Source organism: Macrotis lagotis, chromosome 6, assembly GCF_037893015.1.
Source record: "Macrotis lagotis isolate mMagLag1 chromosome 6, bilby.v1.9.chrom.fasta, whole genome shotgun sequence".
NCBI classification, from domain to species: Eukaryota; Metazoa; Chordata; class Mammalia; order Peramelemorphia; family Peramelidae; genus Macrotis; species Macrotis lagotis.
This window is the reverse complement of record NC_133663.1, coordinates 94,924,075-94,937,673: the sequence shown is the minus strand read 5'-3', so window position 1 is coordinate 94,937,673 and position 13,599 is coordinate 94,924,075. Positions and strand designations below refer to the sequence as shown.

General features: G+C 36.8%; 1 protein-coding gene across 4 annotated transcripts in view; it reads left to right on the top strand.

Annotated features, from left to right (window-relative positions):
* Positions 1-13,599, top strand: part of AKAP11 (A-kinase anchoring protein 11) — a 92,869-nt gene that overhangs the window by 62,425 nt on the left and 16,845 nt on the right. For all 4 annotated transcript variants that reach the window (XM_074191731.1, XM_074191733.1, XM_074191729.1 and 1 more), the window contains exons 8-9: positions 4,052-4,319; positions 5,041-9,682. In XM_074191731.1, the coding sequence (XP_074047832.1) occupies positions 4,052-4,319; positions 5,041-9,682 (4,910 nt within the window). The remainder of the gene's footprint in view (positions 1-4,051; positions 4,320-5,040; positions 9,683-13,599) is intronic.

Here is a 13,599-nt window from a genome sequence, read left to right as displayed (position 1 = left end):
GCAAAAAGTAAAAAAGCAAATGTTTTATATCTGACCACTCACCCCCCATGGTCCATCCTCTCCTCCATCACTCACATCCCCGCCTTCCCCCTGTTCCCCCCCTCTCCTTCTTATTCCAGATGCCTATACCCCATTGAGTATATATACTGTTTCCTCTCCTAACCATCTCTGATGAGAGCAAAGATTCCTTCATTCTCCCTTGTCTTCCCCCCTTTCATATCATTGAAATAGCTCATTTTAATAAAGAAAAATCTTATTATATGAAATATCTTGGCCTATTCCGCCCTCCTTTTTCTTTCTCCCATTACATTTCCCTTTTTTTCTATTGACTCCATTTTTACACCATATTTTTTCTTCAAATTCAGCTTCCTGCTGTGCTTCAACTATAAAAGCTCCTTCTACCTGCTCTATTAACTGAGAAGGTTCTTATGAGTATTATCAGTGTCATTTTTCTATGCAGGAATACATGCAGTTCATCATCAAGTCCCTCATATTTTCCCCTTCTCTTCCAATCTCTATGCTTCACCTGAGTCCTGTATTTGAAGTTCAAACCTTCTATTCAGCTCTGGCCATTCCAACAGGAACATTTGAAATTCCCCTGGTTCATTGAAAGCCTATCTTTTTTCCCTGGAAGAGGACATTCAGTTTTGCTGGGTAGTTGATTCTTGGTTGCATTCCAAGCTCTTTTGCCTTCTGGTATATTATATTCCAAGCCCTCTGAGCTTTTAATGTGGTTGCTGCTAAGTCCTGTGTGATCCTGACTGCAGCTCCATGATATTTGAATTGTGTCCTTTTGGCCGCTTGTAATATTTTTCTCTTTGACTTGGGAGTTCTGGAACTTGGCTATAATATTCCTGGGGGTTGGTTTTTTGGGATCTCTTTCTCTGGGGGAATTGGTGGATTCTCTCCATTTCTATTTTGCCCTCTGCTGCTAGGATATCAGGGCAATTTTCCTGTACTAATTCTTGGAAAATGATGTCAAGGCTCTTTTCCTGATCATGACTTTCAGGTATTCCAATAATTTTTAAATTATCTCTCCTAAATCTGTTTTCCATATCAGTTGTTTTTTCAATGAGATGTTTCACTTTTTCTTCTAATTTTTCATTTTTTTGGTTTTGAAGTAATGAGTCCTGATTTCTCATAAATTCGTCAATCTCCCTGAATTCTATTCTTTGTCTGAAGGATTTGTTTTCCTCAGAGAGTTTTCTTATCTCTTTTCCATCTGGCCAATTTTGCATTCTTCTCCTCAATAACTTTTTGAACTGTTTTATCCATTTGACCTAAGCTGGTTTTTAGCATGCTATTTTCTTCAGCATTCTTTTGGATTTCCTTGACTAAGCTGCTGACTTCATTTTCATGTTTTTCCTGCATCTCTCTCATTTCTTTCCCCAGTTTTTCTTCAAACTGCCTCATTTGATTTTCAAAGTCTTTTTTGAGCTCTGTCATAGCCTGAGCCCAATTTCTGTTTTTCTTGGAGTCTTTAGATGCAGGAACTTGTGCTTCCTCATCTTCAGACTGAGTATATTGATCCTTCTTGGGATCATAGATAATGTATTTCTCAATGGTATTCCTCTTTTTTTCTCTGCTCATTTTCCCAGCCTAAGCCTGTTTTTGGGGTGCTTCCTGAGCTTTTGGGACACTCCCACAAGGGTCTCAGTGTGTGAGGCTCTGTCCTCCCTCCTGGTCTGTGAATGACCATATGCGACCCCCTCTGCCATGGGGCTGAGGTGGGGGGGGCTTAGACTGCGATCAGGATCTGAATGTGGTCATTGCCTCAGAGTCCTGTTCCAGGGCAGAGGACAGAGCTTTGTAGTCTCTCTCTCTCTCTCTCTCTCACTCCCTTTCCTAGGTTCAATGGGCTCATGCCCTGGGGGCTCCTGCTTACTGGCTGTGCCTGCTTCTTTTTCTGGATTGGGACTACCTGGGCCAGGCTGCTGCTTGCTACTCTGTTGTGTGCCCTGAGGGCTGGGATTCATGTGCTCCTTCTGGCAGAGGTTCCCTCCCCCTTCCCCCAATTTGTGCCTGGTGCTCCTGGGGCTGCCTCCAGGAGGCTGAAGTTCTTTCGCTCTGCTGGGCCACCCCTCTGGCGGCCGCCCCTCCAACCCCCGGGAGCAGAGCCTTTCTGCTCTTTTCCAGGTTACCTTGAGTAGGAGAACTGCCTCATTGGGTCCCTCTGTGGGTTCTGTCTCTTGAAAATTTAGTTAAAGTCCTTAGTTTCGAAGATTTATGAGAGAGCACCTAAGACATGATCCGCTCTTGTTGCCATCTTGTCTCTGCTCCCTGAATATAATCTTCATAAAATTTTTCTTACCTCCATATTTTCTATAAAAGTATTGATGCATAAAGTATAATTATTTTGTATGTATGTTTTAATATAGAGGGTTTACGTTTAAGTTCAAATAGCTTAAAATTATACTCAGGCTTTTGGAACACCCTATACTTTTGAAAACTGTGATATGAAATGAACTGAGTTGCTAGGAAATATTTCTTATTGCTTTTGAACTCATGATAAAAATCAGCTTCTTTATTTGCTTCTACATGAATTCATGAGCCTACCCTTTTTTTTTTAAGCTGCAAATTACTTCTATCTTATTTCATTTTTAGACAGCTAAGTGATGCAGTGGATAGAGCATTAGACCTTGAGTCAGAAAGACCTAAGTTCAAATCAGGTCTCAGAACACTTATTAGACATGTTACCTTGGATGAATCATTTAACCATTGGCTACCTAAATTTCCCTATCTGTAAAATGAGTATAACAATAGCATCTACCTCCCTCTGTCAATGAGTAAAGTCCAGTATCCCCATGACACAATTTAACCAAGGATAGATAATATTGTTATTTATAAAGCATTTTGCAGAAGCACTATATAAATATTAGCTATTAAACAATAATTTAAGCATTAATATTCATTTCCTTCATTATTATACCCACTGGTTGGCTAGCGGTTAAAGATCTTACATTTTGAGTGTCAATTTCTAAGTTATCATTTCTGTTTGGTCTAAAAGTTCATGTGATTCTTAGCACCATTTGCCTCTTTCTTAGCCTTTTGCCCACAGGATCCTGTCTACAGAAGCAGACCCTAGAGGATGGCTATTTCATATTTTTGTATCTTATATATTTTATATTTAAGAATTCTCTAAATTTTAGGAGAATTTTTATGAAGGCTAAGAGGAAAGATTACATTGGGCTTAATGAGAGTTGACATATTGGTTATGTGGTTATTTACCCTGGGTGACCCTGAGAGGGAATAGTAGAGAGCTGGCCTGAGAGCTAGAAAGAATGATGTTAAAGCCCTATCTGTGACACTCCCCTCATCCTTGTGACCTTGGCAAGTTCCTAATATCTCAATACTCTCAACTCTCAAAGACTGGAATTACAGAAAAGGTTGATTTACAGTGGTAGAGAAAACTTCCTCATTAATTAGCTCTCTCTGTCATTGAAAAAGGTCCAATATCCCCATGACACAATTTAACCAAAGAATATAGATGAGGCTACGTGTTCAGGATTTAAACAAAGTCAACTTGCATGCAGGATAGCACCTTAGATGATGTAGAAAAACACAAGGTACCATTCCTGCCTTTGAGGAACTTGTTGGGGAGACAGTCCATAAAACACATGCAAAATTCAATCATGACACAAGTGATAAAAGATAGTTTAATATGAAAATAGGATGATTGTTGCGAAGTAGTAAATAATTTCTGCATATATAGTATAAGTGATAATTTCCGTAATAGGAAAAGTCTGTTTGGCTTGAGATTACTTTGGGCGTATGGAAGAGGAAAGTTTTAATTGGGTCTGAGGGATTAGCAACATTGTATATAGTTGGTCCGAGTAGAGAAGGCATCACAGAGAAAGATAGAGAAAAGAAAAAGAAGAGAAATGAGGATTGAATTCTGGAAAAAGGGAAGAATTGGGCAGAAATGTTGGTAATGAACAGATAAGGAAAAAGACAAGTGTGCTGCTGCCTGGGCAGTATCCTGTCCACTTTAGTTATATTATTTAAAGGCAAATGTTGGGAAATAATATTTTAATATTCTATTGTCTTCTAGAATCACTTTTCTAGTGTGCTTTGTGTAATGAGAGTACCTCCAGCAACATTCCCAAGACTCAGAGAAGACTTTGTATTTAATTTACTAAGCAAATATGCCACAGGCATTAAATATACTCTGGAAACATACTTCCGTCAGAAACGTCAGCTAGAGAAATCTCATGGAGATGATGATGACACCAATCAGTCAGTATCTTCTATTGAGGATGATTTTGTCACTGCATTTGAACAGTTAGATGAAGAGGAACCTTCCAAGTTACAAAATGATGGTAAGTTTTCTATTTTTTTTTTGAGAATCGATAGTGCCATTATAATTCAGTTTTTAAAAAGACAAGTTTTTCTTTTGATTAACCTACTGAAATTTCCTGACTCTAAAGAAATGTACTTCCCCACATGTGTAACTTCCCAGTGAAACCCATATGTAAATTTTTGTTTTTGCCTTTTCTTAGCTAGTGATGTCTGTAGTTTCAAAGTTTGATTCTGTTATAAAATCCTTTATAGATAGTAGTATACTGGCATTTGTTTAAGAACCAGCTCTGTATCCATAAAACACCAAAGTTTAATCTACATTATTGACATTTTGTATATTGCTTTCTTAAGTCAGCAAAATAAGAAATCAGATCCCATTTTGTAGCATTTGCTTATTTTTGAGGTATAAATACTCATGCAAGAAATTTAATGATCAGTTTTCTGGAGTTGGCATGAGCTCTCTCCAGCACATGCCTGATTATGCTCATTAAATGGGAGAATTAAAATACTAGTATTATTTACTCAGAGACCAGTAGGTCTCAAACTTAGAGAGGAATTGTAGACTATTATGAACAATCATGTCATATGACTTAAAAATTTGGTTAAATAGCGTAAGTTCAAATTTGGTTATATCATGTCAGTTCAAAAGGTACTTCTTGGGCTATATATACATTTTATTAAAATCAGCTAGTATAAAATGACAATGTTTTTTGTTGAAAAATAATTTTATTTTTGCTTCAGGAATGAGCTTTGCTACATTGCGGAGCCAGTGTGATGCTGCTTCACAGACTATCCCTGCTCACTGTTTGGAAGCCAGTAATTCAGAGGTTCTGGTTAGCTCTATGCAACAGAAGTCAGTGACTAAGTGTTCACCATCCTTAATAAATACTTTGGGATTTAAGGAGCGACCTTCCAATGTGAAAAATTCAGTCACAACATCTTCTGAACCTTGGACTCAGAAGAGTTTCTATAAGTCGTATCATCCTTCAGATACAAGTGTTACTTTACAAAAAGCACTTTTTTCATCTTCTCCTGCTGAATCATCTGAATCGGAATGTTCAAGCCCAAGCCCTGTTATTTTCTTAGATGAAGAAGGGTATCAAAAAAGCTTAAAAGCAAAACTTGAGTTGCCCAAGATTCCTGTAGGGAAAGATGGTATAGAAGACTCAGATTCTGAAATAGGTGAATTTTTTGACAGTTTTGATCAGTTTGATGAACTAGAACAAGCTTCAGATGCTTCTTGTCAACTCAAGTGGGAACCTGTTGTAGGAAACCCATCCAAAAGAAGAATTCACAAACATGGAAAATCTTGTTCCATTACCACTACCATGAATCCTCAGAAATTTAAGTTTGATCGTCCCACTCTTCCAGCTAATGTAAGAAAACCAACTCCTCGTAAACCAGAATCCCCCTACAGTAATTTGTATGATGTTCCAGACTCCCCTCGCCCAGTGAAGACATCGGGGGAGGACAGTGGCTTGTTTAGTCCCATTCGATCTTCAGCTTTCAGCCCTCTGGGTAGCTGCACTACTACTGAATGCTACTGCCACTTGGATGTGAGTGAAGAGAGGTTCAATGAAAATTATGATAACATTTATCATGCTTACTCTGATTATGCAAACAGTGTTTCATGTGAAATACTCGGCTCAGTTTTTCATTCTCAGTTTGTCCCCAGAAATACTGAAAATATAGCTTACGTTGATAGTATTGGATCCACAGAGGAGAAAATTCTAACCACAGACCTTAAATCCAAGGAGCTTGATTGGAAAGAAAGGTCAAAACATAAATCTGGAATGATTAAGGAGAATATTCAGAAATTTGCAGCTGACCTTGTGGAAAAAAGTTTTGGCCATGCTTTCAAAGACTTACAGAAGGGAGTCTCTTCATGTACCAATGCGCTCTGTAACTTAGCGATGAAATTGACATCCTCAGTCTTTGATATGGCATTTAATGAAATTGGAAGGCGGAGGGCATTTTCGCTGAAGGAGCGTGCCATCAGTGGTCTGGCCAACTTTCTGGTTGGGGATGCTCTAACCAGTGCTTTACGAGATTTACACTATGTCAAGAAGCAGATATTTACTTATACTGCCACCAGGTTTGCTGCAGACCTTGCTGAAGAACTTATTTTTGAAGGCCTTATGGAAGTATGCCAGTTTTCCCATCCACCAACACCCACAGGGACACATGACACCCCTTTTGATTATGAAGACATAGTAGTTAGGTCTTATGCAAAAGATTTATCTGAATCTGTCATACAGGAAGCATTCATTGAACTATCACAAGTTGATGTGACTTTTACCACAAAAGCAGCAATTAGTGTCTCTATGGATAACATCAAGTATGTCAGTGCAGAAAGTGTATTGCAGTCAACACAAACCTCAACTTCTTTTCCTACTTGTCATGATCAAGTACTGACAGCATTGAATCCAGTACAGGACCATAGAAAAGAATACACAGTACAACGGGCCTTGTTTTGTACTTCTGGTGTTGTAACTTCTATACCAGTACCCTTGGCAGGAAGTGCCCTTGGTAGATATCATATTTCATCTAATACATGTCAGGAAAGTTCTCATCTGCCATTAGATAATAGTCAGAAAATGTACAATGATTCTACCCAAACATACTTTATGACAAAAAATAAAGAAGAGGAAGGCGCTTGTCTTAGGAATCTTTATCTGCCTTCAAACCACAATCCAAATAATGAAAATAACTGTGAGTTTTCTTATACCCAGAATGATCTTAAATTAACAAAAAGCATTGGAACCAATAGCTCTTCAGAATCAGCTTGTGAATTGGCAGCTATCAATAGTTTCTCTGGAACAATGGTAGATATGATAGTAACTGAAACTTACGAAGCAATTGCCTCCTCCAAAGTTACCAAAGCAGTTGGAGAATCTTCAGATTATGTGATAAACAATAAAGCCGAAGGAAAAAACCTTTTAGCACATGGTGGAACACTTCCACAGGATGGTGAAAATAACTCTAAAAACTATTTTGCTGATCATTTATCTAAGTATATTATAAAATACTCCTTAGATGCATCAAATAATAAGAATTTGACACACAGTGCAGGTATGCCGACATGTGCAGGCATTAGAAAAGATGTGTCAAGTTTGATAAAGAAACATGAAAAAATAGAGAAACAATTTTTGCCTGCCCTTAAAGAGGAGCCACAGCTAACTATGAGTAAGTTAACCAACTTTCAAGATGGTCTAAATCAGACTCCTCAAGATATGTCTTCAGTAGTAAAGGATAATGTTTCAGAATATAAAGGATCTATGTCTCCCAAGTTTTCTTCAGGTACCCTACCACCTTGTTCAGATGTAAGTTTTCAAGGACAGAATACAGAGGAACTCACTGAAGCAATGGACTCTACAATAAAACCTTTTGACAAATCGTTGAAAAAACATGACCTGAATAAAACTGTCCTTGGTTCTCTGCCTTTTGGGCAAGAAAGCTGGTTTTCTCCTGCTCCTACTTTCTCACCTACAGTGCTTCCTAGTGAAGACATTTCACAGGTGGAGGATAAACAGAAAATCAGAGATGGGAATCTAATACCTGATACTCCCCCACCAACTCCTTTAGTACCACCCCAGACTAGTTCAGAGCAGAACCTAAGAAAATTAACCAAAAAGCTCAAAGGAGAATTAGCAAAAGAATTTGCACCTGCTACACCACCTTCCACACCTCGAAATCCATCTCTTAGTGGCATATCTGAAAATGAGCAAAATACCATAGAAAAAGAAGAGTTTATGTTGAAACTCATGAGGTCTCTTTCAGAAGAAGTTGCAAGCAGTGAAGATGAAGAATATCCAGAAATGCATATGAAATCAGAGTGTTCAGAGAAAACAACTCAATATGCAAATAATTTAGCTGCTCATATTCTTTCTTTGGCAACTGACATGGCTGCTTCCTATTTACATGATAAAACCTTCCGAGGACCTAGTACAAAATCTCATTTAAATGTTCAGAGTAAGCCATCTGGATATACTACACTTGTAAATAAAGATGAGACTTTACAGTGTTTAAAGGATTATGCAGGTGATGTGGCTGGGGATGTCATTAGAGAGGTTAAAAGAATGGTCAGATCAAAACATTGTAAACTATTGAGACTAAAAAAGAATAATTGTCCTATGGATAGTCTTTGTCTCAAAAGAGATGAGAAAGACTCTTGCTCAAAAGAGAAGTGGAGTATGCAGGCTGAAAAGTGGCCAAGAGAAGTTGACCCACTTAGCCATTCATTATTTCAAAATTCCTACATGTCAGGTCTCACATCCAAGTATCCCAGCTGTGAAAGTGTGACAGATGAGTATGCTGGCCACATCATCCAAGTTCTGAAAAGGGAAGGTGCCAATAGTGAATTAATAATGGATCAGTATGCTAGTAGACTTGCTTATCGATCTATTAAATCAGGCCTTCAACAAGCAGCTAGGAAAATCCAACTCAAATATAATAGAAAAATATCCTCACAGATAAACAGTAAGAATGAACTGTTAAAATTCTTGAATAAAGATAAGCATTCTATAGATAAAAATGGACAAGACAAAAGAAATATAGGTCATCTTTGTGAAAACCAAGCTGATGAAAGAGCTAGACTTAAACAGAGAATTGACTGTTCAGAGTTGTTAAGATTTTCAGATGCTCTTGCTTACAGCATAACACGAGATGTCACAAGAAAGCTAAAAATGTCCACAGTTGGCTTACCAAAATCTTTAACAGATTCTTGCCTTTATAAAAAAGCTACATGTGAGGAAGATATGGAGGCTTCTGTTGAATCAGCATTTTCTAAATCTCTTCAACTTTCTTCTCCAAAACAAAAACCTTACTACAGCACAAGCAACTTAAATGAACATGCCTATGGAGACAGCATTATTCAAGCTATAGAGCAATATGCCAAAAAAATAGTAGATGACACTTTAGAAATAAGTTTGGAATCTGCAGTTCTCCAAGTTTCTAAGAACAGAAAATCAGCTGATAGATTTACTTATGCTGAAAAGTTGTCACCTTTTTCTGGTACAGCTTGCAGATATTGTAACCTAAAAGAACACCAAGATTGTATGGAAAAATCATCACAGTACTTGTTTGAACAGGATTCCTCTACTAGAAATAAACCAGTATCTAATTCAAAACTGGTATCTGACTGTCAAAAGTCTAGACTTTTTCATCTTGATGTTCCCAGAATCCATATTGATCTTGAACAGAAGGTGGTATTGGCTGAAAAGCTAGTTGCTGCAGCTATTGAAAAAGCAGAAAGAGAATTAAATAATACTAGTCTGGCTGCTGATAGTGGAATTGGGAAAGATGGTGTCAGCTTTGCCGACAGCCTGACCACAGAAATAATGACTTCAGCTATGACAAACATTGGTCACAATGTTAACGTCAGGTAAATTTTGTATATATTTTATACATACAAATATATGTGTGTGTACATATATATATATATACACACACGTGCATACACACATATATTTTGAAAAATTATATCCCCCCCCCTTTTCAAGTATTGAACACTTTTTTTTTTCAATTCTTTAAGTGCCTACTGTGTGTAGAACATGCCACTAGATACTAGTAAGTCTTGGTTACTGTCTACCTTGTCTTCTCAGAATTCTGTCCACCCCTAAGAGGGATGCCTTGAAGAGAATGGGAATGGATTTCTGGACTCCTGGTAACCAAGCCTGAGGGGCTTTTAAGTTTTTCTCATTGTCAGAAATAGCACCCAGGCCCTATGTTAGATAGTTTTTTCTTCCACTACTCCCCCTCTTCTCTCCACCCCCCACTCTCTAGACACATATACTGGAACCTAAGAGACTACAACATTTTTGGTGGGTGTTGAGTTCCATTTACCTGTTTTCATTTTCCTCTTCCAGCAGAATTCACTCAATTGCCAAGGTATTAAGGTATACTGTGTGCTGAAAACTGACCTTGGTATTATTATTATTTTTACTATCATTATCATCATCATTATTATTAACAACAACAACAACAATAATAATAATAGATAGGTCGGTCTGCTGTGGGGTAGTTAAAGGAGCCTTTGAAGACTGGATTAAAATACTCGTTCTATTACTTAATACTATGTAACCTTTAGCATATCATTCATCTTTCTTGTGTTTTCCTTTTCCTTTTCCATTTCCTTACCTGAAAAATCGGGATAATGTCTGCATCATTACTTCATTCATTCAGTGTTTTTGAGAGTCCCATGTGACAATATATATACAAAAAGATTTTTAAACCTCAGAACCATAAATACCTGACACAGATAGTGTCACTTTCTTTCTTTCCTTTTTTTTGTTTGATTCTTTTAATTTAAATTTATTTTTATTAAAGATATTATTTGAGTTTTACAATTTTCCCCCAATCTTGCTTCCCTCCCCCCTCCCCCCCACAGAAAGTACTCTGTCAGTCTTTACTTTGTTTCCATGTTGTACCTTGATCCAAATTGGGTGTGATGAGAGAGAAATCATATCCTTAAGAGAAGTCTAAGAGGTAACAAGATCAGACAATAAGCTATCTGGTTTTTTTCTAAATTAAAGGGAATAGTCCTTGCACTTTGTTCAAACTCCACAGCTCCTTATCTGGATACAGATGGTACTCTCCTTTGCAGACAGCCCAAAATTGTTCCCGATTGTTGCACTGATGGAATGAGCAAGTCCTTCAGGGTTGAACATCACTCCCATGTTGCTGTTAGGGTATACAGTCTTTTTCTGGTTCTGCTCATCTCACTCAGCATCAGTTCATGCAAATCCCTCCAGGCTTCCCTGAATTCCCATCCCTCCTGGTTTCTAATAGAACAATAGTGTTCCATGGCAGACATAAACCATAGTTTGCTAAGCCATTCCCCAATTGAAGGACATTTACTGTATTTCCAATTCTTTGCCACCACAAACAGGGCTGCTATAAATATTTTGTACAAGTAATGTTTTTACCCTTTTTCCTCATCTCTTCAGGGTATAGACCCGGTAGTGGTATTGCTGGGTCAAAGGGTATGCACATTTTTGTTGCCCTTTGGGCATAGTTCCAAATAGCTCTCCAGAAGGGTTGGATGAGTTCACAGCTCCACCAACAATGTCATAGTGTCCCAGATTTCCCACATCCCTTCCAACAATGATCATGATCCTTCCTGGTCATACTGGCCAATCTGAGAGGTGTGAGGTGGTACCTCAGAGAAGCTTTAATTTGCATTTCTCTAATAATTAATGATTTAGAGCATTTTTTCATATGGCTATGGATTACTTTGTTCTCCTCATCTGTAAATTGCCTTTGCATATCCTTTGATCATTTGTCAATTGGGGAATGGCTTTTTGTTTTAAAAATATGACTTAGTTCTCTGTATATTTCACTTTCTTAAAATAAGAGAATTGTACTAGTTGACCATTGAGACCCCTTCAAATGTTTACATTTTAGGAAAGAGATGAGTTTGTTTCACAAAGAGGGAAAAATGTTTTCAACAATTAGTTATCTAAAAGTGGAGTGGACTTCTTTGAGAAGATAAGTTAGTTAACTGGAATAAGAACCTGGATCACTCTTTTTTGGTAATGTGGTAGAATGGAATACCTATTCTGGTTTGAATTGGCTTGTTCTGTCTATATAGTCTTCCAAAATTCCATAATTTTGTTAGATTAAAAAGATTGAGTTGAGATGACCTCTCTGATATCTTGGAGTGTTCAGCATTCCTTTTTTTTTTTTCCTATTTAACAATTTCAATTCCGTTCAGGATTTTTTTTTAAATAACTACTCTGTACAAATCAGTGTGATCAGTTCTGGGACTGCAAAAGTGGAAAAAGACAATGATCCTGCCTTTGAGGAATTTGCACTCTACTAGAGAGTTAACTGTTGTATAAACAATAAGTTAAAGCCATATGTACAATAAAGTCAAAGAAGATTTAAGGAAGAATTTTGTGTTCTGAGGCATTTTAAGTAATAGATATTGGGTTACTGTTTGAAATAATAGAAATAATATTACCAAGGCCAATTGTACTAGAAAGTGTCTGAGATTTTTATCAAAATAGTCTCTTTAAGATTAACAGAAAATATTGAAGCCTGAATATTTAAGAAAGACCCATTTTTATGAACATCAAATAGTGAGAGAAACATTCATTCTTACCTCTAAGTTATCACTTTATTTAATAATGTTAAAGAAGTAATTCTTTCCATGTGGGGCTGTATTTTTCTTAAATAAAAAGCTACAAAATTGCTCATCTTTCAGTGTTCACAGTTGAAAAGGAGGAAATTTATGATCATCTGGTATAGAGTTATGACTGAACCAGATCAAAATATAATTGTAGTAATTAAAGTATAATACAATCCAACATAAATAATGTTGTTATGGGATTTTCTAAACGCCACCCCCACTGGAATTATTAAGATTCAGCGAGTTGACACTACTAGTGGTGAACAACCTTTCCTCATTATGTGATTCATTCACTAGTTGTCATCTAACTTATGATATGAAATACCTAGAATAATAAATTTTATCAAAAGAATAAATACAAAAAATAAAAAAGAATAAATACAGCTACAATGTCATCTTATTAATAAACTAAATATGAAGACAAGAGCTTCTGCTTACAACTTAATATCTGATGACACTGGAGGCCACAGCCTCTGAGTAATCTTTTCTTTCCCCTTCCCTCACTCTCTACATCCCTTTACTTGCTGTGTCTTGCTACTGTTGTGGCCCGACCCTTCATCTGCCAGTCCAGAGCAGACCCTCATTATTGACCAGCCTATCATAAAAGCTTCATTGTCTGGTTCCTTTGTCACCAATTTTTCCTCTTCACTCCTACTCAGAAAACTTTAGAAGCATCCTATTGTTTGTAAAATAAAATAGAAAATTTTCATCCTGACATTTAAAGTGCTTCCCTACTAGTTTAACATCTCATTTTTGTGTACCCACAACTAGCATGTAGTTAGTTGACTCTGAACAAGTGTTTCTTGAATTGAATTACTTTTAATTCCCTTATAATATAAATATTTCCTTGAAAATTAGAAATATTTAACAAATGTAAACTTTTGTTAGACTCTTTTTTTGAGTTTAAAGTGCTATATTCATTGTAAATTGTTCCACTTTTATGAACCAGTTATTACTTCTTGACTTTATATGTTGTTAGAATATTGTTTCAAATCCTGCCTACCAGTCAGTGAAAAAGAGGAGAAAGGAAAGAGAAACTGGTTGCAAGTGACTAGTAAGCACAATTTTTGTAAGATAAGTTTTTATTGATATATTTTGTTTTTATATTAAATACAGTTTTCATTGATTCCTTTTTAGAACAAAAATAAGTTCATCAAAATTGACTAACA